Source organism: Camelus dromedarius, chromosome 12 (assembly GCF_036321535.1).
Source record: "Camelus dromedarius isolate mCamDro1 chromosome 12, mCamDro1.pat, whole genome shotgun sequence".
Lineage (NCBI taxonomy): Eukaryota > Metazoa > Chordata > Mammalia > Artiodactyla > Camelidae > Camelus > Camelus dromedarius.
Genome location: NC_087447.1, coordinates 63,386,491 through 63,411,070, shown reverse-complemented (window position 1 = coordinate 63,411,070; position 24,580 = coordinate 63,386,491). Strand labels below are relative to the sequence as shown.

The window sequence follows — 24,580 nt, the reverse complement described above, 5'->3', positions numbered from 1 at the left end:
CAATACTGATTTCATAACAAAGACTTAGACTGTATGTCTTGTATGGGTTTGTGTGCATAAAATTTGTACAAAAGGTTTTAGAAGGATACTTAAACTGTTAACCGTAAGGGCTGAGGTAGAGCAAGCGGCAGCACTTGATCAAGTTCAATACTGTAAAAATGCAAACTGAGCATACATTACTTCTGTTACTTAAGTGAATACACCAGCAGTGGTGAGGACAGGAGACTACGAGCTGCTAGGCACACTTTCCAAGGAAAGCTTAAACAGCCATAAAAAATGACTGAGTTTTATCATACCTTCAGTATCTTCTGCAGCAAAACTCTGAGCTGCAGCATGAGCCACGTTAGGGCCAGGCTGCTGGTTCAGGCTGGTGCTGAGAGAGGAGTGCAGGCTGGTCCTCCTCAGTGCTGTAAAAGAAGCTGTACTTCTGGGTGACAGGGCGGCGTGGAGGCTTTCACATGAAGAATCTGACCTCTGATGGTAAACAACAGGGAAAGGATGAAATATTAATGTGTTACCAGCTGACTCAACACTCCTTGTTTCTTTGCTATTACTCTTCCTTAATTACCACTTTACTATCACATTAACAACAGGCTTATTCAAACTCAATTCTTTCATTTTAGAGACTTAATTTAGACAACTTATGAATGAACCAGATAAGAGTTCAGAACATGACTGAATCATTTTCTGATAAGCAGGAACTATGTAGAGCTAACTCAGATGTCAGGCTGTAGGAACAGAAAGACCCAGTTTTGAATATTAGTTCCTTTATTGTATAGGAAGAAACTTTTAAGTTTTACAAAATTCTGTCTCCCTGACTGTTTAAGTCTAAATTCCATTAAAGTAAACAAACAACCTGAAAACTAACAATAAAAATGTCTCAAGCATTTTTGGGTTATCCTAGATGGAGATAGGGCTGTTGGGACAAAATTCTAATGTACCCACCTTCAATATTGGTTCCACATTATAATCATTTTATCTGACTACTCATAGCGATTCTGACCTAACTGGTCTCAAGCACTGTCTGGGCACTGGTATTTAAAAACTTTCCATATGATTTTAATTGGTTGCCAAGACTAAAATCATTGTTCTGTTCTAACAGAAGAAAAGACAAACTGTTTGTGGAAATTCACTGCAAATAAGCATCCACTTCATTTTACCTGGTAAAAGTCTTTACTGTCTTGAAAAATCCCAGAGAATGATGACAAATCAAAATCTGGATGTGGTTCTAAGGGTTTAAACAGCTGACGATGCAAATTTGGAAAACTGTGTTCTAGTTCTGGAAAGTCAAAGTCAACTGTTGGAATTTTAAGGAAAAAAAGATATTTAAAAAATAAAGCCCAGAAAAGTAGTACTAAAAACATATTCATAAAAGTGTATTTTAAGGTAACTCCAATTCAACAAAATTACTTCCATTTTTTTCCATTACCAGCAGATGCTTTCAAATTAAGTCTTATTATTTCTAATGTACAAAAGGAGTAGGGGGAGGGAGTTTGACAAAGCCTTTGACAGTTTCCACTTCTGCTAGCCCCAAAGTCTTTATGCGGACAATGAGAAGTAAAGTGCCATTACGGTTACTGCTTTGCTGTAATAAGCTTTGTTACTCTCAGTGAGCTCATTTCAGGATCAATGATTTTTTAAAAAAGCTCACTGTACTGTTAACATGAGCCAGAAATTGTACTTTATGTGCATTATCTCCAACATTCCTCTCATACAGAAATGAAAGAGTAACTTGCCAGTGGGCTCAAGTTAGTAAATGTTCACACTAGGACTTGAATCCTGGTCTGTCCAGTTTTCTGAGTCCTCGTGCTTAGCACTGGCACCACCACCTCGGCTGCTCCAGCTCGCGCCGCAAAGGCGGGGAGACCTGCTCATCTTTTCTCCAGGACCTTCAGTCAGTTTCCAGAGCTCCCCTCTCACTAAATGCCCTCCTCAGCGTTCTCCATGTTGTAACTGTGCTACCGCAGGCCATCAAAACACAAAGCTCAAACAATCACTGCTTCAAACTAAAAAGGATGAAAGGTTAAAAGTTAAAATACTTTTACCCCGCAAGTCTGCTTTTTCAGCCATCAAATTTGCTTCGTTTATATACTTGTCTATCATCTGCTGAATGTGTGTTTGACCAGATGTAAATGTTTCCACTGCAGGTAACAGAGGTTTATGGACGTCCCGAGAGTCCTGCCTTTGATAAGTAACTTGTGTTGAAGGAGCTAAAGAACTGAAAACGTTTGTTTCCTCTTCTTTGCCGGCAGGAGATTCTTGTTCCCTATGGTCCATGTGCTCTGAAAATGACTCTGAAATTGGGTTTAATGAAAATATTTAATGGCTAGGTACTTCCTTTGAGACAAATTTTGGTAGAGAGGCAAAGCAATGTACACTGATAAGGAATCGGTACAACCAAGAACTCTGGTCAGGTAGATTCCCACTGACATTAATGGATCCTTCTCAACGTGCGATTGGAGATTGTCATACAGTTATCTCTGTGGGTCTGCAGGCCTGTGATTTCCAATCATGTTTACAGTATCATACTGTCCAATATTCTATCAGGCAGGAATACTTTTGAGATTTAAAGGAACAGTCCATATCAGTACATTGTGAAAAACAATGTTTGCTCTCACCACTGTACTGGTGCTTGTCTTTCAGTTTATTTACATTTTGATATTCTTACCTCGATCTGTAAGGCTCAAATCTGTGTTTTCATAACTTAAAATACTCCCAGTAGAAACTGTTATTGAAGATAATGGCTCACGATAAACTTCTTGTGTTTCAGCCTAAAAATTAAGAGGAATATTAGGCCACAATGTAGGAAGTAATTTCTAGAAAAAAACCAAGTCACCAACATTAGCAACTAATTCTGAGCTCAGATCAAGTGTAGAAACCTTCAGTTATAAAGGTCAGTGGTAAAACCTTTTCATCATTGCTCAGAACTGATCAGCCTTTCATACACACACACACCCCCCCAGCCCATTCTCACTCACACATCAACAAGTCCTCAGTTACCCACTGTCACCTTGACACACACACACACACACACACACACACACACACACACACACACACACACACACACCCCTACCCCACACATAAACCCTTATTGTTTTAAATGACTTTACACTTTTGCTTCTCAGAAGTACAGAGATCATGCATCAGGTAGACTAGAAAGTCTTCTGATGCTCAGATTTGGCTATTTTCATCATTGATCCACTTCAGTAAGAGCAGATCTCAGATAACACAGGCTTTAATATTCTACAACTTCGTTAAACTAAAAAGAGTATGACGCCAAATAGCTCTAACAAGGCAGCTCAAGACATTACCAACCTTCTCATCTGGCTTCACACTTGGACCCAGATATGGATGTTCTTCCTTCTCCACAGCGTGGCTTAATACTGCATGATTCTCAGCCACAGCCTCCTCGACTTTGACTGAAATGGGGGTGCACGTGGATTATGACAAATCAAATTCTTTAACACCAGAGGACATAATTTCCTGCTTTCCTACAATTTTATTTCATATTTTGCTTTGTAGAGTTGCCTTATCTTAGACCAAAAATTAAAAAATCACTGTCATTATTTTAAGTGAAGAGAAGCAAGAATATTCAATCATAAATACAGTATGCTCTTAAAGTGGAGAAAAGTAAACATAAAAAAGACAAAAACACCAAACAAAGTGCAAAGTGGTTGCTTATGACTGGAAGGACAAGGACGAATTTTACTTCTTTATAACTTTCAGTGCTCTCTAAAATCATGAGCATGTATTGCTTTTATTATAAATTATTATTTGTAATTATATTTGACATATTAAAAATATATAAAAGTTATACTGTGTATTAGAAATTCAGGTATTCTGAGTTAGGTTTTCTCTTACTCCCAACAGCCAACATTTGTGAGAAAGCTGCCCAAAGTATATGGTCGTCTGTGCTCTGAAACAGAATAAAATTAAAACTGCTCCACCAAAAATAAACTAGTTTGTCTCATTATCACCATATAGATAATGCACATTAAAAGTATGTTTCTTAAATGTTTGTGAAACAAATGTTTTCTAAGTCAACTATACTTCAATTAAAAAAAAGTCTTCTAAAAGGTAACCCAGGACACACACACACACACATACGTATCTGTATATGTGAGTGGATGTATATGTTAATTCATAAAATGATATCTATGTTACAGATAGATTTTTTAGAAGTTTCATTATTAACTTTATTAAGTTGAAAGAGAGCAAATACCAAGTAGTATATTAAAATATAATTGTTTTTAAATACAATTTTTTACTCTCTCCCATTCTCGTTTAGTTAAAAATATACTATTTTGACAACTGATTTAACCATTAAACCATTATTTGGTTGTGTCTTTACATATGAAAATTTTAAGTGAAGAAAATAAGAGATGGTGAAATTTTATAGCAAGTTGTTATCTTTTTTTAAGCAGCTCATTTCAAAAGCTAGGTTGGGAGCTGAAAGTTAGGTATCTGTCATTTCATAATCACAATTCTGCAGCTTATAAATCAAAGAAGATTCCCCCAGAGGAGGGTGACCAGGGTAGCATTTGGGTAGTGGTAAGTATTGGAAAATAAAAATGAGAGAAAGAAGCGAGGTTGGAGTTATTTAAGATGCTGATGAATTCAATGGATGGGTCCCTGAAAGCAGTTGGAAGAGAAGTATCACTAGTTTGGATAGGGACCATTAGGAGGTGCCATCATGAAAGCGACGCCTTAAACACAGTAATCTTCCCACACTGCTATGCAAGAAGGCCACATGTTTTGCTGTCCTTCAGAAGCAAAGCACCATTTCCTGCTTTCCTACAAAACAAAGCGTAGAGCTCGAAGCTTGTGGTACCACCTAAAAAGCTACTGAGAAATCACGTTGAGGTGATGAAGACCTGAAGAAACTGGTAGGGAGGGAACAGAGAGTAACAAAAGGACACCCCTCCCCACTTGTAAGACAGAAACTAAACAACCCTGGGAACGATTGTGAGAAAGAGACAAGAAGCCTGAGGGCCAGGAGCGGACGTGGCACTAGCAGTGAGGCCTTGCCGTTCTCCTGGTAAACACGAACAACTTCACAGAACACAAATGTCAGAAAAGGCCACTCTGTGACTATGATGGATGAAGACAAAAATCAGACCATCAGTCCTCACATCTGAACATAGGCAAAACCATGAATAATGTCCAAACCACAAAAATGACCAAGCATCTCCTTATCCCGGCTAACATGAGTGACCGCTGTGTTACCAGTTACAGCTTTACTTAGCCTAACTCCATTATTCCTACCTCCTATGTAAGAATTTTTCTAGGTATCTGATAATAAAATTACCCCTGCTTCCTGACAATATCCAATACTAATAAGCAAAGCCCCTTTTGCTTGAACCGCTCCCCTCAATCACCTAATAAAAGCACAAATCTAAAAAGTCCTTTCTAACACCTCTCACTCATTCACCTCATGGTTCCCCACGGTGCGCATTCTATCTCACCGCAACAAGTCAAAGCACCCTGCTTCTCTTCAGTTACAGGTGTGCTTGGTAGTCATTGGCCAAAGGATGCTGGCAGGTAGAATAAAAAGGAAATGCAAGTATCCACTGGCAAAATCTAAAAGAATAGTGATGGTGTTATTTTAAAATGTCAAAAACTGTAATTCACTGGAAATTTTACTTGTAGGTATTTCAATCTCCAATGAAAAACGGAGATGCTAAAGCCAATTTTTCTGTAAGCCCTCAAAAAGGGAGCAGATCTCCCTCATCTCTCATTCTATTCAACTCTAGATACAACTAAGAAAGCAATTATCCAAGTGTATGTGACCGCTAAAACAAAAAGAAATCTGGTTAGAAAAGGTAACTACTTAACAGGTGCTTTACAACCAATAAAGCAGCACTGGAACTGTGCTCTGTGGGGTCACTGTCACACACATGAAACAGCTTGTTTTAAGTGTGCATGCATCCAAAAGCAAGAAAATTAACACTGGTTGTCTCTGGGTAGAAGACTTAAGTTATTTGAAGTCTTTTCCTTATAACTCTTATTTTCCAATATTTAGAAATAAACATAAAGCAGCTCATTCAGAATGCCATAGAATTTTTTAAAGATGATATTTAATGGAATTTAATTAAATCTGGATTGTTACAAATAGGCTTAAACACCATCTGTAGAGGTTGCCAACTGTAAAAACCTTGTACCCTCACGTACTTCCTACTAGCATTTACTCAGTGCAACAATTTAAAAGCGAAATTTCTTATTCTCTAAATAAACTTCACTTCCCTCATTAAACTTTTCACATACAGAAATAATACATGCCTCTTGTAGAAAACATTTCTTTTACAGTATGTGAATGTATGAAATAAAAAGTGAAACCCAATCTCCAACAAAGGGTAACCTGTACAACACACTGGTGATTCTCATTCTCAAGTTTTCAAATGCATGAACACAGCCTTCTCCCCTCATTTAACACCTTCACGAAACCGCACAGTTGGGTATGATTCTATTAGCGACAGTCACTGAGGTCATTCACCGTTTGTCATTACAATGGCACTACAGTGACTATTTTTTGTCCACAGCAACTCCACTCTCAATTTCTTCCTCTCTCACCTGCTTCAGCAGAGTCGGCATCACGGATGTTCTCCTGGGCAACTGGGTGAAGGTGACCACGTGGATCACGGTCCAGGGGGCTCCCAAGAAAACTTTGTTCTCGACTTATTGAGACCCTCAGGGGGTCCCTGTCTTGATAAAACTCTGATTTACCTGGGAGGTGAAAAAAATGGACTCACTAGATTTCCACAAAAATGGCAATTTAGACTGTGGGTAAAAATCTGAACTCTTAAAGACTTGAACTATGCAGCAAGAAAATAATAAATGCTTAACTTTCACATGGCCTTTAAATTATTTTACTTCAATTTTACTAAGTTTTAGTGATAGACCTACTTCCTATAAAACCAGATAATGCTTCAGTACTGACTAATTATAGGAAAAATGCCTCGAGAATTCACTAACCATTAAGTATTACAAGGTACAATGTGCATTCATAATATAAAGTTGAAAAATAGCCACAGCTAATCTGTGGTATAAGAGATCGAGGCAGGGGTTTACCCTGGGGAGAAAAGGAAGAGTAACCGGGAGGGTACAGGGAAGAGTTTATGGCGTCTCTAGACGTCACAGAGTCTCTAACATTCCAGTTCCTGGCATGGATGGGGTTTACCTGAGGGTGATTATCAAAGTAATAATCACTGTGATAAACACTTATGATTTGTACACTTCTCTGAATGTTACACTTTGATACAGAAATAAAAACAAGCAAATAAAGGAGTGGGAGACACTGAAAAGTAGAAGCTAATCTACTGTGCAGAACCCCAGAAACACTTGGGAATTAAAGGCACCGGGTATTATAAAAGGTGTGTATCAGGGGACTGAAAACAGGAAGAAGGTTTAAAAATATGTACCCTGAACAGATCCCTCCCATCACCTGAGATCCCTGTCCTTCGACATCATCCCCAAAGAAGACTAAAGGCTTTATATTTTGGAGAAATTGAATCACATACACTCTGCATGTGATCAAATTTTGACTCTCAAACTGGAAAACTGTCAAAGGATCACTTTTCCAAGGGGAGAGGTACCATAGTTGACAGGATCTGAACCTGTGTGGGGAAATCCCAATGGATTTCTAGTCCATCACCTTAACCACTTGGCCACAACTACGTGAATCCAAATACACTCTGAATTTAGGGGGATAGGCACTGAGAGGGGCAAGGGTAAAAGGAAGAAACAGAATGCCATAAGGAAATAGAACGCAATAAGGGGTATTAAAAGAAAGTCTGCATCCTCAACTCAGGTCCCCTGAGTCTGGCTCCATGACAGCAACAGCCAGGCTTGTATCAGGCTTGATGGATCTTTTTTTGAAGAAACTAAACTAAATTGCTCAGGGAAAAGAACCACAGATACTAAGGTTAGGGCCCTCAATGAAAAGCCACCTTTTCCAATGAAATCTAGAAGTAAATAAGGTCCCTACCTATAGAATTTCCAATCAGACTTTTAGTGTCCCACTTAAAATGCAAGATATTAGAGAAAAGCTCCTAAAATATCAGATAGAAACAACAACAAAAAAGGGAACAAAAGAACTCAGACAAACAGAAAATACAGGAATCCAAACAAACAAAAACCTGTAAATATTCAAAGTGGGTACTATTTTCCACCCATGAAAAAACAACAGCAGGATGTTGTGGTAAAAAAAAAATCAAGAGAGAGAGCAAGCTTTTAGAAACTACAGTTTGAGAGCCAAATAAAAATTCCCAAGAAAAGTTACAAGAAAAAGCTGAGAAAATTCTCCCAGAAAGTAAAACCAAAATAAAAGGAAATGAACTATACAGAAAAAAAGAAAATTGGAAGAACAATATAATATAGATCAGTGTTTCTCAACATGAACTTCATCACCACCCACCTAAGCAGCCTTTTTAGACTTTCTTCCCTAATTGCCTCCTAACTCTGTGAAATTTAATAATTATAGATATACCGTCTATCTTTTAATGTAGATCTGTGCTTTGGTATATAAAGAGCAAGACTTTTTCATCTCTCCAAGAACCAATCTTCGTCCCCTTTGGGGGTACGAATACTCTTGTTAAGAGTGCATGACACAGGTCATCCAATTTCCAACTGAAAGTTATCCCCACAAACGGAGAAAATGGTATGATATCAAATTATTTTAGCAGTATTTAACATCTGGCCTAACTTTTGCTAAAATCCACTGCCAACTACAGAGATAAATACAAGAAACACCTAGAAGACTTGAAAAGTGACTGCCTCTCGTAAGCAGGACTAAGGGGTAGGGGGCATGCAGGTAAGAGGAAATGTCTTCATGTTGTAGCCTTTCAGCACTATTTGCCTTTTTAAACTACTTGCCTATAATATTTCGATTGAAAGTATTACCCAAAAGAAATGTTGTAAAGGCTATGGTGAAGGCTCCCAAAGAGCACACCAGAGGGATACGTGAATAGTTCCGGTCAAGTTCACTCCACACAAGTGGTGCTCAACCCTGAAGGAAGGGAGTGAGATCATGAAGCGCCTGGTGGGTGAAGCTAGAGATGTAAGACTTAATTTAGACTTATTCCTCGAGTCAAAGGGAAACCACTGAAGAGTTTTAAAAAGAGAGAAATAGAGGAAGATTACTCTGAGCATAGCATGGGAAAATGAATGAGTAAAGCTAGACTAGAAACAGGGAGACACTGGCAGTTGTAGCAGCCCTTCAAGAAAAGAAATGAGAGCCTGAATTAAAAGAGTGGTAGTGAGACTGGAAACAAGTGGACAGATTCCAGAGCTGACCAAGTAGAACGGAGAACTGGTAATTTGTTGGGTGTCGGAGAGATGTAGATAAGGGAAAGTGTCAAGACTTCCATCTGGGTACTTTTCACTGAAGAAAAGACTGAAGGATAAGGAGGTGAAGGTGGGGGAACATACAGCTTTCCCTTTTAGACAACATGGCATTTTTGCAACCTCTAACATAACTCAACAACGGTGAGAACGTCCCAATGCTCACTCTGAATTAGGGAAAGCACCATGTCCCTGAACATTTGTGCTTTGCCAAATAGTGCAAAAAGGAGAAAAGCTTCCAAAGTCTAGTAATAAAATCATTACTTTATGTTATAATTTCTATAACACACAAGAAGAAACTAGAAGGGGGAGTGATTCTTCAGAATTATTCTGAGTCTCGATTTTCTTAAACTCTTTCAGCCAGAAGCAAAGATGTAACATTTTATGGCTCAGGACTAAAATAGCTAATATTAACATTACACTTCTCTGAACCTTCCTACTGACAAAGCTAATCTTCCGCCCTTAAAAAAGGACTTGCTTTGATAAATTTGAAAAAGAAAATTATTTGGTCTGAAATCTAGGAATAATTATAAAATTCAAATAGGCTATTTACTAAGGACTGCAGGGAGGAATTCTAGATAACTGAATCTAGGAAGAAGTACAGTGAAGAAATATATCTGTTCTGTCCTTAAAGCCAGGACTTTAAGCATCAATATTATCCTGTGAAAGATACAGGAAAAGAAGAGTGAAGGTACCAAAGTGAAAGAGCAGCAAGGGAAAAGAGAAGAGACTGAGTAACACCCTAGAGAACTGGTTTAGAACGCAGACATGAAAGGAAGCAGAGGGAAGCAAGGGTGTCAGAATACGGGATGTCAGAGAATTTCTGTCTACAATAAATTGCTTTTCCCCATGCATAAGACAAAGAAACTGGTTACCTAATGACACATTTCTTCAAGCCCACATTTGAAATACCGTTTACGTAAACCATTTTTTTTCCTTTCATGAATACTCACAGGCTAAGTTCCTACAACAAACAAAAATTCAGCATCCTGAAAAAAATGTAGAAAACTGGCAAACTTAGAAAACCATCTGTTTACCTAGCATAGAAGTTCTGCCGCTTGCTGGTGATTCTACCTCTTGTATAGCACTAAGTTCATGTGGGGTCAAGTCCAATCCACATTTAACTTTTGCTACAGGTGGCTTGGAGGGTCTCCTACCCACTTCTTTATCCAGATGCTCACCTATCAAGTCAACAATAAAGTTAGGCACAATATAAATCTGTTAACACACAACAAGCTTTTGTTCAACTAGCAAGCTGCAGGAGGCAGGAAAAACAAGAAGCATCGTCAGGATAATCAGTACAACAAATGCAGTTATCTTACCACTTTGCTTGGCTTTACTATCTTCAGAAAGGAGTTGATTTTCATCCCAGCTGCTCCTATCTGCAGGACTGATGTTTTCCTGATCATCTTTTGCTAGATCTTGGAGATGAGGAAGCCATTCTTTGAGCTTCTGGGTTTCAAAATTATTTTCAACTGTGGGCTTACTTGTCTGAAGAAGTAGACAGATGAGGGTGGGGATGACACGATAAAGGATCATGTGAAGAAATCATTAGATTTACATCTCCCTTCTTAAATTAGAACCTCAACCAAATAAATAGGTCCATCAACCACATTATTAAAACTTTATCTACAGATTAAAAATGAGAAATGCTTCTAATACTGAGAGGGTAATAATTTCATTGAAAAGTAGAACCAACCACAGCTTTGAACCTAAAAATGTAGCCTCCACTGTATCTTTCAATAAGAGATTATACTTGTATCCCTCTCTGCTCTTCTTTTTCCATTACTTTTCCTTAAAAAGACCAGTAAATCCCTAGAACTCAAGTTCTCATGAACTCAACTCAAGCTTCTGGGCATCAAAGGATTTGTAGAATTCTACTTAGGTTAACTCAAAAATTTGGAAGTGACCTTTCAAAATAAAATGGACACATTCATATTTAGGAGAATATATTTTCTCCCATGTAGAGAAACTATGAACAGATGTCTCTGAGTGACCATAACAGAGTCCTCTTAACAACCTGATCACAAGCAACAGGGCCAGCTGTCCATCAGCCTAAAATCACACCACTTTCATAACAGGCAATGATACTGACACTGCCACTTGAGGAAAAAGACAGTACTGATTTTGATTCTGTACCAGTGTCAACAAGTGCTATACAGAAAGCACCATGTCCACTACTTACCTAAGAGGAACTCTGCGGACTAGTTATTTTACAATGTAATCTTCTTGTGGTAGCTCGAAACCCTTTATAACAAAACTTCAAATGGCAACCTACATTTCTAATGATGTTTGAGTTTGGTTGTTATCAAACGACTGGCTGAAATTAGTTGGGCTCTGAATAACTATTAACCTTATAAACACCACGCAGGGTAGATCAGTTTTTATGCTTTAATTTCCATGTTGTTTAAGGTAGAAAACTAAAGCACAGTTTGGGGCAAGCCATTTATTCTCAATAACTAAGAACTTACTTTGGCGTAGGTTTAAAACGAGTATTTAGCTTGGCTGAGTTGGGTCACTGCCAATGTTTTATTCTTGGACATTCGAGTTTATACATACCTGACTGTTTTTAAAGAAATCCTTCAAAGTCTCTTGATGTTTCTGTATCTGCTTCTGTAATGCTGCTTGTCTCTGTACAAGCAATTCTTTTTGGGCTTTTTGACTATAATGCAGAACTTCTCTTTGAAGGTCCAGCTGCTTCTGAAGTCCCAGATTATCTTGCTGAGCTAAGACAGGCTGTGAAAAACTCAAAAATCTATCTTGAAGTCTTGGGCTCACAGAAACGCTTGAGGGGGCTGCACGTTCATTCTTGGCTGAATACAATTCATTGATGTCTTTAGATTTTACCTCAGCAAAAGGCAGTGGAATAAATGAATGCTCTCTTTCCATGGGTAGAAACAAAGATGGAACAGCGTGCTCTGAAGACTCACTTTCAATCGGCTTTGTCTGTCTGTTTAAAGGCAGTTCTTCCTGGGCCTTTTCAGTAAAACGCAGCACTTCCCTCTGTGCACCCAACTGTGCTGACACATGATCTTGCTGAGACAGAACAGCCTGGGAGAAACTCAAAAGCCTGTCCTGAGACCCTGGAATCCCAGGGTGACTTGAGGGAACAGTACTGCCACTTCTGATTGGAGAAGCCTTTCGGGTTCTTTCAGAGTCAGCAACAGGCAGTGCTGTCTGGGATAAGGATGAAGGGGTGCTGGTCTGCTCAGAGGATACCCCTTTCTCCAATTCACTTACTCTTTGCAAAAGCAGTTCTTCTTGGACTTCGTTTTGTGTATCTGACTGCTGTTGCCGTGCTTTCAAATCACCGTGGTGAGGCTGGATAAAATGTTCAGATGACTTGTCCTCAAATTTATATTGCCTGGGCAAAACCATTTCTTTCTGGGTGTTCTCAATAGATGGAAGGGAATTTGTCTGTGAGTACAAGTGTTCTTGTGAAAATGTAATCGGATAATCCTGCTTAGGTGAAACGGGCTCGGGTAAACCTGCAAGCCTTCCAGGCGACCGTGGTACCTCAGAGTGACCCGAGACTACATTATCACTCTTAGTCGAACAAGGTTCTCGGATTCTCCCAGATTCTCTAAGAGGTAGCGGACTAAAAGGATGCTGCACGAGGAAGGAAAGGGTGCCAGCCTGCTCAGGGGATGCTCTTCCCTTCCACTCACTCTGTTCACGCAGAAGTGACTCTCCCCGAGCTTCCTGTCTAGACTGAATGATGGCTTCCCTCTGTGTAGCCAATTGTTCTTGAAGTGCCCTCAGATTATCTTGTTGAGGATGAATAAGTTGTGTTATCTTCAAAAGCCTATCCTGCAATTGTGGGATCTGAAAATGGCCACCATCACTCTCTACTGAAAGAGGTTCCTGGGTGGTAAGAGATTCAGCAGAAGGCAATGAAGTCAATGAAAGCTGTCCTAACTGGGGTATGAATGACAGGCCAGCTTGTTCAGAAGATACGTTTCCTTGGGTTTCCTGGTTAAGATGAAGGGCCTCCTCTTCCGGGTCTAACCTTCGTTGGTGTCCCTCCAAGTCATCTCGCAGGGTTTGTACATGCTGTGAAAGTCCCAGAAGTCTTTCTTGAAATCTTGGGATCTTTGAATGGCTTAACGGAACTGGACTGTCACTCTTGAATGACTTAAATTCCTGGAATCTTTCAGATTCAGCTCCCTGAGACAGGGATAAAGAGGTAGCAGTCTGTTCAGAAGAGGTTTTTTTTTCTAATTCATTTTGTTTGTGCACAATTTCCTGAGTTTCTGGTTTAGCACCAAGTGTTACCCTCTGAATGTGTGACTGACCTTGGAGTGGTGTTAAATTTTGTTGCTGTGGAAGGCTGCACTGTGGAAAACGAAGAGACGCATCCTGAAATGTTGGCATTACCAAATAACTTGAGGGAGTAACACTCTCCTCAGAGAAATAAAAGTTCTGAATTCTTCCAGGCCCAGTTTTAGAAGCTTGTGAAGCAACTGAACGGTGAGCGACCGTTGGTGGGAATGAAGAACTCATCTGCACAGACTTCGAGGCTCCCAAATTCCTCTGTCTACGTAGAAGTAATTCTGCCTGGGCTCCATACCTCGCCTGAAGAGCATCCCTCTGTGTCGTCAGCTGCTCCTGGAGCAACTTCAAACTATCATGCAAAGGCAGGAACTGCTGTAGGAAACTCGAAGATCCATCATGAGATTTGGGGATTTCAGATTGGCTCGAGAGAAGCCCCTTCTCACTCTTAGGTGAATATTGCTTCTGGATTTTTTGAGATTGAGTACCAGCAGAAGGCATTGAAATAAATGTACGCTGAGCTACCTGAGATGGGAGAGAAGGGGACTCACTCTGCTGAGCCCATACCCTCCCATCCAATTCACCCTGTTTATGTACACATAATACTTCCTGGGCTTCCCGCCTAGCCTGAAGGCTGTCCCTCTGAATACTTAACTGCTCTTGGAGAAACTTAAAATTATCTTGCTGTGACAGGATAGGCTGTGAAAAACTCAAAAGCCTATCTGGAACTTGTAGCACCCCTGGATGGCCTGAGGAACCTGCAGTCTCATTCTTGGTTGGAGAAGATTCCTGGTTTCTCCCTGATTCAGCTTTGGCAAAAGGCAGTGAAGCAAACGAATCCAGAGGTACCAATGGAAGGAATACAGAGAGGCCAGTTTGCCCTTCCAATTCTTTCTGTTTGCACAAAAGCAACTGCTCCTGAGCTGCCTGTCTTGATCGAAGAACTTCCTTCTGTAGGTCTAACTGTTCTTGGAGGGCCTTCAAATTATCTTGTTGGGCTGTGATAGTCTCTGAAGATGGCAAAAACTTTTCCTGCATTTGGCCAACTACATAATGGTTTACAGAAGCTATACTTTTGCTCATAGCTGAGAAGGGTTCCTGGATGTCTCCAGACTCAACTTTAGTAGGCAGACAACTAAAAGAACGCTCAGGTACCAATGGTAGGAATGAAGAAGGTTCGATTAGCTTAGAAGATACACTTCCACTGTCCTCTGACACTTGCTGGGAGTCTGAAGTTGGAAAAGCTGTCGCCCTAGATGTTTCAGCTCGTTCTCTAGCCTCCTGTAATGTCAGTGGCTTCTCATGTGACAAAGCTCTTGAAAGTGTATGAGAGTCTTTAGGGACCAATGTATAGTCTCTCTGTTGTGTTTCAGACTGTGAGAGTTGCTTTAGCTGCTCTTGTGGTTCCAAAGCTTGCTTGGCCAAAACATCTGAAGTGATTAATGTTCCAGTTGTTTCTACCTGTCTCTGTGGAAAGCACTTTTGTCTTGGAACCTGAGAATCTTGCTCTGAGTTGGAGATCTGCATAGGCTGCACAGGTTGATGTTTGTCAGGACTTAACTTGGGTCTCTGACCTTGATCCTGATGCTCTGATATAACAGCAGGTTGTTCAGATTCCTGTGGTGGTACTGATGCAACAGAATCAGATACCAGTGGCGTAGCCGACATGGACGGGTACTTTTCTTTTAACATAGTCTGATATTCCAGTAATCGTTTCCGGGCTGTTTCAACAGACTGTCTGTGAAGCCTACCCCAAACAAACAAACATTATTGTTTTTTGATGGAAAAAATGCCCCATGTTCTCAAGTGTCTATACATTAAACTCAACAGATTGCAATCTAGGGGTGGCCATCATCATGGCAGAAATGGAACAATTCAACATTGTCCTTTGAGATATCTACATGCCATGGTTCTAAGGGAATCTCAATTAGATCTTCACATAAACCAAATAATCCTGAAGATGCAGCCACACACTATCACATATAAACTGTACCCCAGCTAATACCTGTTTTGCTGTAACAGCTGTTGTTGGTAGTTACGAATCATCTGCCTATGACTATCTTCATCAGAAATTACAGTGCCTGATGCTGGAGCAGTGCCAACCTAAAAAAGACAAAGCTACTAATTAAAAGGCAAATCCAGAAAGAAGTATTAAACTATTTTACATAAACTGAGGTTCTGTAACTGTAAATTTCCATAATTTTTTTCGTTTTTTAAATAAAAAAGACTAGCACAGGGGGTGGGGTTTAGCTCAGTGGGAGAGGCTTGCCTAGCATGCAGGAGGTCCTGGGTTCAATCCCCAGTACTTCCACTAAAAAAAAAAAAAGACTGGCACTTCCATTATTAAAAAATGAAGAGATCTACCACTCTCCTTTAGTGTCAAGTCCAACAGCTCAACATGCACACTACATAAAAATCAAAGTCACATATATTAGCACCCTCCAGACACTAAAAGACAAAGTCATTAGGTTTGTAAAAACTTATTTGTATACACACATTATTTTAGAAAATTATCAAATACGAATTAGAAATGTATTTTACTTTTCTGAGTGCTAAGATTGCTCCTACTTTCTTATTCACCAACAATCTATGTAGGGATGAGATTTCCTGCATCCTACCCCAGTCTGCAGAGTTTTTTTTCTCTTTTCTTCTTCCAGCTGAGCCCTGAAGCAATCAGTTTCTAATCTTAACTTCTGTTGTTCAATTTGTTCAAGTAATTCCAACTGCTTTTGCTTCTGTTCTTCTATTTCCATTATCTAAGTGACAAAAACACTATTGATCTATTAACAAAAACTCACACAAATGAAAAGTTTATATGCATTATATTAAAAAGAAAAAGGTCTCATGGCCAGGAGTACCCATTATCCAAGAAAAAGTGATGTTCTACCTGTTATTGCCACTGCCAGAGGGAGGAAGGGAGCAAGACAGGAAAAGGGGAAAAGAGAAAAAGGAAGAGAATTAAAGAAGCACAAGAGGATGAAAAAATGAAGAGTAACTACCGTTCTCTGGGAGCACAGGGAAACCTCGATCATCCCTGAAGAACCACCTCCAGAGAGGCAGCAAGTTCCATGCTCAGGTCTTTAATTTTACATTGTTCTCAGTAAGGATAATGCCTAAGAAATTAAACGTCAAGGCCTCTCCAAATACTTTGATTTCTCAGGCATACTCATATATAAGTGCAGTTATCTACAAGCCAAATAACAGCTCATTCAGTCTTTTCTGTCAGGTGTGAAACAGATGGGAAGACAATGGCAGAGGGATGACACATAAACTCTAAAATTATACCAACACACACGAATCCACAAAATAAGAGCAGACGTTAGAGTAACTGTAAGATTTGTGACGACAGGGACTAGTCTGTCTGGTTAACTGTTAAATCCAACACCTAATAGTCCTTGAAACACACATAATAAACATTTGCTGACTAAACAGAAAAAGGGACGTATGTCAAGTTTTATTAAGAGGAACAATTCTACTAAAAATAATGAAGAATGATTTTGTTTTCAAAATAAAAAATGTCTCAGCATGATACTACCTATTTCTAATCAGGCCATAGTGGCTAGAGCTGAGGTCCTGTCTTCATCTTCCTTACTTTCCCTCACTCACAGAAGCCACTGAATTTAAACCACTTACAGTTCTGTAGTACCTCTAGAACTGCACTACCAACACAGTACTCACTAACTACATGTGACTATGAAAATTTAGATCAATCCAAAATAAATACATTTTTAAATGTAGTTCCTCAGATGCACTTCTCATATTTCAGGTATTCAACAGCCCATGTAACTAGCAGCTACCATACTGGACATAGATGTGGAACATTTCCATTACTGTGGAACGTTCTATTGGACAATACTGTTTTAGAATATTGATTAGAAAACACTTATATGAGAAGAAATACTGGCTCCTAGAACTGTCACTCCCAGCTGTATTTTTATAAAAACTACGGCTATAAACTGACTGGCTTAGTAACAATTAGCCTCTTTCAAGGTGATCTGTGTTAAGAAAATCTTTCATTAAAGTAGAAAGGACCAGCCAGAAAGATAAAGCAAGATGCGGCATGATATTGCTTATATATGGAATCTAAAACAAAGGACACAAAGGAACTTATCTACAAAACAGAAACAGACTCACAGACATAGAGAACAAACTTATGGTTACCAGGAGGAAAAGGGGGTGGGAAAGGATAAATTGGGAATTCGAAAACTGCACCTCTTGGGGAGTGATGGAAATGTTAGCTATCTTGATTGTGGTGATGGTTTCATTGGTGTCTACATCTTATCAAAATTCATCAGATTGGACATCTGAAATATGTGTAGTCTACTGTACAGGAACCATACCACAATAAAGGTGTTAAAAAAAAGGAGAAGGGACCAATATTATACCTACAGAAATTGAATTTTAAAATTTCCTCTGAAATACTTTTTTCAAAAAAACTTCTGGGTTTACAAAGCCCAGCTGAATGTTTAATATTGCTACAGAGACTCATTCATTCAACAAATATTTATTGAGTACTTAACTCTGTATAAGGCACTGACCAGAAACTATGTAGGATAAATTAAATTTTTTAAAAAGTCTCCACCTTTAAAAAAAGCTGATAAATTTTATAGGGAAGATAAGATACATATCAGAGTATAAAACATCAAGCAGAAGCAGTAAGGGCCAAAGGAGTAGTATAAGCAAAGATAAAGAACTTCCTATCAAATGAAAGTGTTAAGACAAGGTAGAAGAGATGTATCAAAAGCTGCCCGATGTTAGGACAAATTTCACTGGTCAAACAAAACTACAGTGCCTAGGGAAGGAAAGAAGCCTTTAAAGATAAAAATGTCAAATTACCTGTTTCTGCCTTGCTGCCATTCTAATTCTGGCTGCTTCTTCATGAGGATGAAGCAGAACAGAACTCTGAGCTACAGCTGTGATAGGCTGAGTCTCGTTCATTTCTAAGAGAATCCCCAAAGCAGAAATTAGTTTCAATACTTTTGAATTTGATACCACTATAACGCCCTTTATTCATTTATTACATGTAACTTTATTAGGTAAAAGATTCAGTCAAGCAAATTTAATTTGAGGATGTGACTAAAAATACCTTGTTTCTTTTCAGAGTCTGCAATGTATGAAAGTGGTTTATCTTCACTAGTAAGTGGTCCAGAGTCAACTGTTAGGGTGTCACTTTCAACAACTGTAATAGATAATTATGAACATATCATCACTATCAAATTTAAAGCGGAACAATGTAACAAAAATCTACATTCTGATTAATAATTCAGTCTTGGTCCACCTGAATGATTTATTTACTATAGATGATGACATATTTTATCCAATAAACTTGAGCCTAATATAAAAAGATAGGTGTAAGACTAAAATTATAAACAAAAAGGAAAAAAAAGGAGAACTGATTTAAAAGATAGGCCAACAGAGTTTCCAACACAGTGTAACTGTATAAAAAGAGTAGACTAAGCAGGGCACCAAAGTGTAAAAAGAGAAGATAAAGAAATTTAAATGTATCTTTGACATATTTAGATACTAGGATCTTCATTATTTGTGAAACCAGAGCAGAGAAGGAAGTTAAAGCAGTTCACTTTGATCACACCAGGGCAGCCAGAAGCTCTGTGCGGAACGTTCAGTCACTTACTTTTTCATTCTGTACCTACTATGTGCTGCAAGCACGTTCACCGTGGTAAGAAAAGGCCTCAAGGAGGTTTTACAGAGGAGGTGGGGAATAGAACATTATATAATTATCCTAGAAAAAAACTGTAAAATTAGAAACTGTGATAAGTACTATGTAAGAAAAATAAGGGATTATACAATAGAATACTTCAGGGGAATCTGAATTAGACCAGGAGCTCAGATGAGATTTCTCTTAGGAAGTGGCATTTAAGTGGACACTTGAAAGGTAAGGAGAAATCAGCCAGGTAAAGAATGTGGGAATGTACAGCCCATTCCAGACAGATTAGTGGGTATTAAGACCTTGTCAGGATTAAAAAAAAACTTAGACAAAAGGGAGAATGAAGCCAGATGAGACTAGAAAAAGTCTACTCAAAAACAGGGCCTTTCCCAAAATAACTGTTATGAACTGATGACAAAAGAGCCCTAAGAGTTACAAGCCACAGTATTCTTTTCTCTCCTCCTCCTTTGGTCACCCCTTTATTCCGCCTTTGCTGTTTGCCGTTCCCTAGCCATTTCTATATGCTGGAGTCCCTCATGTCGTCTTATAAGCCCTTTTTTTCCTCACTGAATTTTTTTCCTTACAAGTTCTTCCACGCTCATGGCTTTAAATGTCATATATATGTCTGACTTCCAAACTTACCTCTCTTACTTTGTAAGCTATTCAATTAATTCAGCAAGTATTAACTGAACACCTTTAAGTACAAGGCACTAGTCTAGGCTCTGCAGACGTAGTAGTGAACAAAATCATATTTCTATATTCCAGGACTGGAAGATGGGCAGGGTGGAGAGGTGTAGGTGTCAACACAAGAAGCATATAAGCAAGAAAGTAAATTTATGGTCCATCAGACGCTGATATAGAGTAGAGGTGATAAGGAGTGAAGAATAAGGGGTTGGTGGGGGAGGTACAGAAGCTTGCTGTTTTATATAGTGGTCAGAAAAGGCCTCAGAAAGTGCTATCCGGGCAAACATCTGAAGGAAGTGAGTGAGCATGGAAGTATCCAAGAGACCCACCCCCTCATCCCCACCGAAGACCAGCACTTGCAAAGACCATGTGACTTGTTACTTGCCCATCTGAGGAACAGCCAGGAAGCCAGTGGCTACGGTGCAGCAGTTGGAGAGGAAGGTGTGGCAGAAAATGAAATCAGAGACAGTGAAGGTGAGAGTAGTGTGGAGGGGTGGGGGAGTACAGATCGTACAAAGCTTTGATGCCACTGTAAGCACTTCGGTTTTTACTGAGGGAAATGGGTAGTTGTTGGAGGGCTCCCCCTAGAGGAACAGCACAAGCTGATGTGTTTTAGCAGGATGACACTGGGAAAAGACTATGGCAGGGAGGTGCAAAAGCTGCAGACAGAAAACCAGTGAGGAGGCTACTCTAAGAATCCACATTAGAGAATGAACATTGCTTAAACTAGGATAGTTGGTGGTAAGAAATGGTTGGACTCTGGATATATTCTGAGGGCAGGACCAGCAGGATTTGCTGATGGTTTGGATGTAGAATATAGAAGAAACAAACTAGAATGACAAGCTTTTTGGCTTAAGCAAAAGAATCTTATTGCCACTTACTGAAATATGGAAGATTATAGGAAAAGCAGGTGTTATCAAGAATTCAGTTCTGGAAAAGTTGAAGATGTGATTAGATATACAAGGAAAGAAGCCAAACAGACATTCAAATAAGTAAGTGGAATTGGAGTTCAAATGAGAGGCCAAGCCTAGAAAGACACCCTTGGAAGTCATTAACATATACATGACAACACAAAAGTCCTGACATTAGAGATCAACTAGGGAGTGTCAATACAAAGAGATAAGATCTGAGAAACAAGTTCAGGGGGCAATGACTAGAGTGGTTGTAGAGATGAGATCCAGCCGCAAAGAAAACCATGAAGGAGGAGCCAGTGAGGCAGAAAAACCAAGACAGGGTGGTCAAGAGGTCAAGTGAAGAAATGATTTCCAGAAGGCTTCCTGTTGTACTTATGATTAAATCCAAAATTTAAATACGAACTGCAAGTCACTTCTTTCAGAAGCCTGGCAGCAAAGTATTTCTATACAAATCCAATTGACATTTTTTCAAAAACTCAGAAGATAAAACTCCAAGAAAACAACAAATCAAAGAGGAATTACATCACGATTCCCATTTGTTAGTATGTAATTCAAGGAGATAATACTGATCTTTGTAACTTCTGGAAATACACTTAAATAGTGTTTATCTACCAAAAAAATCATTAAAATTAACATATAAAGAAACCAAATCTCTGGTGGGAATGTGAAATAAACACACAATACAATACATTTAAAAGCTGTTAACATGTTCATACCCTTTGATTCAGGAATTCTCTTCCTTTGTTCCTAAAGAGATAATTAAAGATGTGGGCAAAGACTTTGCTAAAAGGATACTCATTACAGCACAAGAACTAATAAGAAAATTAGAAACAGCCTAAATGTCTCAACATAGATAACTGTTTAGTTCCAGTTCATCAGTTTCATTAGAATATACACATATATATATGAGTGTGTGTATATACATACATATATATGAATAATTCTACTACACTGAAAGTATAGGAGGAGATTCACTAAGGTTTCTAACATGTATTGCCTTTAAATAGCAGCATTATGGGTTTTAAGACATTTTCTTCCTTTTGACCTCTATTCGCTGATTCTTCAGGAATGAGTATATTTTTGTACAACTCAGAAAAGGTTTATGTGCCAAAGTGAGACTATTAGAGGCAGGAGGGTATAGCTCAAGTGGTAGAGCACACGCCTAGCACGCCTGAGGTCTGGGTTCAATCTCCAGTACCTTCACTGAAAAATCATTTGAAAAATAAGTAAATAAATCCAATTACCCACCCCCCCACCAAAAAAAAAAAATTAAAAAAGAAAAAAAGTGAGGCTATTAGAGAACCACCTTGTTCCTGCTCAGAGGATAATGTTCGGTCTTCGCTCACAGTTGCTCCTGATTCAAATGTCACTGCTTTACTTTCAGTCTCACTAACAGTTGTAATCATTTCACTTTCCTCCTCAGACACGGATTGAATTGTCCAGAGAGATTTTTGGCTTCGAATCTTATTTAATAATTTTTTAAAAAGAAGTTTTGAAGGAATCTGGTGGGTCTTCACTGCCAAAGGAACTAAAAGAAAAGAAAACTTTATTCAGCAGCTATTATACACCAGGCAAATTACTCTATCTTTATACTTAGTTACCACGACAACCACTGGTTAAAACAGAAGCACAACTTCACTTTCCTTAGTATTTGTAATTTAACAGCATATACAACGCTATTCAACCCCAATCACAATTTTATAACCAGGAATATTTTTTCAACTTAAATTTAAATAAGGACACCAAAATTCAACTACAATTGACCTTTGAACAACATGCATTTGAACTGTGCAGGTCCATTTATTTGCAGATTTTTTTGATAAATACGTACTACAATACTGTATGATCTGGGGTTCACAGAACCTGCAGATGTGGAACACTGGATACAGAAGGCCCACTGTATGTTATATGCATATTTTTGACTGCGTGGAGGGTTGGTGCCCCAACCCCCAGTTGTTCAAGGGTCAACTGTATTTTTTCAACAGTAGGCATGCAACGTAACTGTCAAACTTAAACGTTATCAGAAAGATGTTTATTTTCGCTTGCTAAATGATGATAGAATGCGTATTTCTTAATGTGTGGGTAAGATTGGCATTCAAAATATGTGCTGTAAGGCTCTACACTCTATGCTAGAGAAGGGTCTCAAATACAGTTCTGTACTTCTTAGTAGGCTACAGAGGAAAACATTACTATTTACAACCTTAACAGCAAATCAAATGCTCTCAAATTATTCCTGGCACTATCTGGGGAAATGTCCCCATTTCCCACATATCTACAAAAAGAGATCCCTTTAGTTACAAAAAAAAAAAAAATTTCTCAAATAACCTTCCAGATGAACTGATGATACAACACCAAAACTCAGTACAGTACTAACAGCTCTCTAAGGGGAAGAAACTTGCAAATACACAGTTCTCTGGCTGAATCAAGGAATAAAATTTAAATTTATGGAGGTTGAAAACTCACAGACTGTAGCTCTGACTCACATTTGAAAAAAACTTTTTGATCGAGTTATAACTTATAAACAATTGTCTGCTGCTTTATCTCAGTCAATACACTCCCTAAAGATAACCATTACTCTAACCTCGCAACCAGATTAGTCTTTCCTGTCTTGTCCCTTGACTTAACTTCAGATAAATATGGAAGCAGACTTAGGTATTCTTTCTGCCTGGATTCTTTCACTTACTATTAGTCTGTGACTTACTCATTTTTAAGAAATAAATTAGTTGTCATTATTTAAAAATAAGGATTTTTTAAAAAGGGATTGCTGGGTTCTTTTGGAAAAAAAAAAAAAAAAATCAAGAGAGCTGGCAAAACCAAGCCAGCAATTCCAAATGGAATCAGCAGGAACTGAAGAGTAACTGTCCTTTATAACAAGACAAGACTTGCAATTCTGACAAACCAGAGAGCTGAATGATATTCCCAATAATAAAACCAAAAAAGCAGGACAAAATAGTAAAAACACTTTCTTAAAGGCACTGATCATCTGGCAAGAAAACAAAAGATTCTGCAGAGGCCAGAAATGAAGTTTAATGAGAATTCAGGGCAAATGAGACCTGAACTCATCTTCTGAAGTTTACATCAAAGCACAGTAATGTACTTTGTGCAGCAGTGTGGGCACAGGAGACGGGGATAAAGCCTAGAACCCTCAACCAAGGAGTCTAAGAGGAGACCTACATAAAATTGGAACCCCAAAGGGCTACCTGTCCAAAGGGTAGGGTGAAGATAAGAAAGCCTGGGTGGTTTTGAACTAAGGCAGTACTTGGAGGAATGGGGAAAGAAGAGGTCAAAACAAAGAGAACTTGGTCTCTAAGGAACTGTGGAGTAAAAGAGATACCTTTACCTTCTGGGAGGTCCCTCTCACGGCCCTAGTTTGGATTACTGCTGACTGTGGTATCATTTACTAACATGAGAAAGATGGGAAGACAAGGTTTCCGTAGGCAAGAGAAGATGATGAATTTATTGTTAGACACTTAGTTTTAGTTCAGAATCGTGGAGACAGAGATGAAGTTTAGATGAGAGATCTAAGTTTGCACTGTTTATCATTATACATGAAGTGGTAATTAACACAACAGGATCTCTTTGGTGATTTGATCAATGTCTAAAAAAAAAAAAATGTTGACCTTCCAAATGAATTCAAAATTGAGCACCTAAATAACTAAAAATCTTCAGAGTATATGTACATATAAATAGAATGACACTTCTA

At 38.7% G+C, this 24,580-nt stretch overlaps 1 protein-coding gene and 3 non-coding genes across 18 annotated transcripts in view; all 4 read right to left on the bottom strand.

The window, feature by feature from the left end:
• Nucleotides 1-24,580, bottom strand: part of CEP295 (centrosomal protein 295) — a 44,766-nt gene that overhangs the window by 3,111 nt on the left and 17,075 nt on the right. For 9 of the 15 annotated variants that reach the window (XR_004139362.2, XR_010383474.1, XR_010383475.1 and 6 more), the window contains 14 exons: nucleotides 22,184-22,405; nucleotides 18,701-18,793; nucleotides 18,451-18,554; nucleotides 16,233-16,370; nucleotides 15,620-15,717; nucleotides 11,902-15,361; nucleotides 10,665-10,833; nucleotides 10,380-10,523; nucleotides 6,574-6,726; nucleotides 3,319-3,422; nucleotides 2,669-2,771; nucleotides 2,046-2,294; nucleotides 1,161-1,297; nucleotides 297-474 (listed from right to left, as the gene is read on the bottom strand). Coding sequence is in view for 12 of the 15 variants with exons in the window: in XM_031460564.2 (XP_031316424.1) it covers nucleotides 297-474; nucleotides 1,161-1,297; nucleotides 2,046-2,294; nucleotides 2,669-2,771; nucleotides 3,319-3,422; nucleotides 6,574-6,726; nucleotides 10,380-10,523; nucleotides 10,665-10,833; nucleotides 11,902-15,361; nucleotides 15,620-15,717; nucleotides 16,233-16,370; nucleotides 18,451-18,554; nucleotides 18,701-18,793; nucleotides 22,184-22,405 (5,352 nt within the window). In the remaining 3 variants the exon portion in view is untranslated. Of the gene's footprint in view, nucleotides 1-296; nucleotides 475-1,160; nucleotides 1,298-2,045; nucleotides 2,295-2,668; nucleotides 2,772-3,318; nucleotides 3,423-6,573; nucleotides 6,727-10,379; nucleotides 10,524-10,664; nucleotides 10,834-11,901; nucleotides 15,362-15,619; nucleotides 15,718-16,232; nucleotides 16,387-18,450; nucleotides 18,557-18,700; nucleotides 18,794-22,183; nucleotides 22,406-24,580 lie in introns of those variants that run through there. The other 6 variants (XM_031460566.2, XM_031460570.2, XM_031460573.2 and 3 more) reach the window with 5 other exon arrangements.
• LOC116155504 (small nucleolar RNA U2-30) lies at nucleotides 2,856-2,923 on the bottom strand. The gene has a single exon (XR_004139395.1). It is a non-coding gene; the product is annotated as a small nucleolar RNA U2-30 (small nucleolar RNA).
• On the bottom strand, nucleotides 3,123-3,202 carry LOC116155506 (small nucleolar RNA U2-19). Its single transcript, XR_004139397.1, has one exon. It is a non-coding gene; the product is annotated as a small nucleolar RNA U2-19 (small nucleolar RNA).
• On the bottom strand, nucleotides 7,596-7,677 carry TRNAS-AGA (transfer RNA serine (anticodon AGA)). The gene has a single exon. It is a non-coding gene; the product is annotated as a tRNA-Ser (tRNA).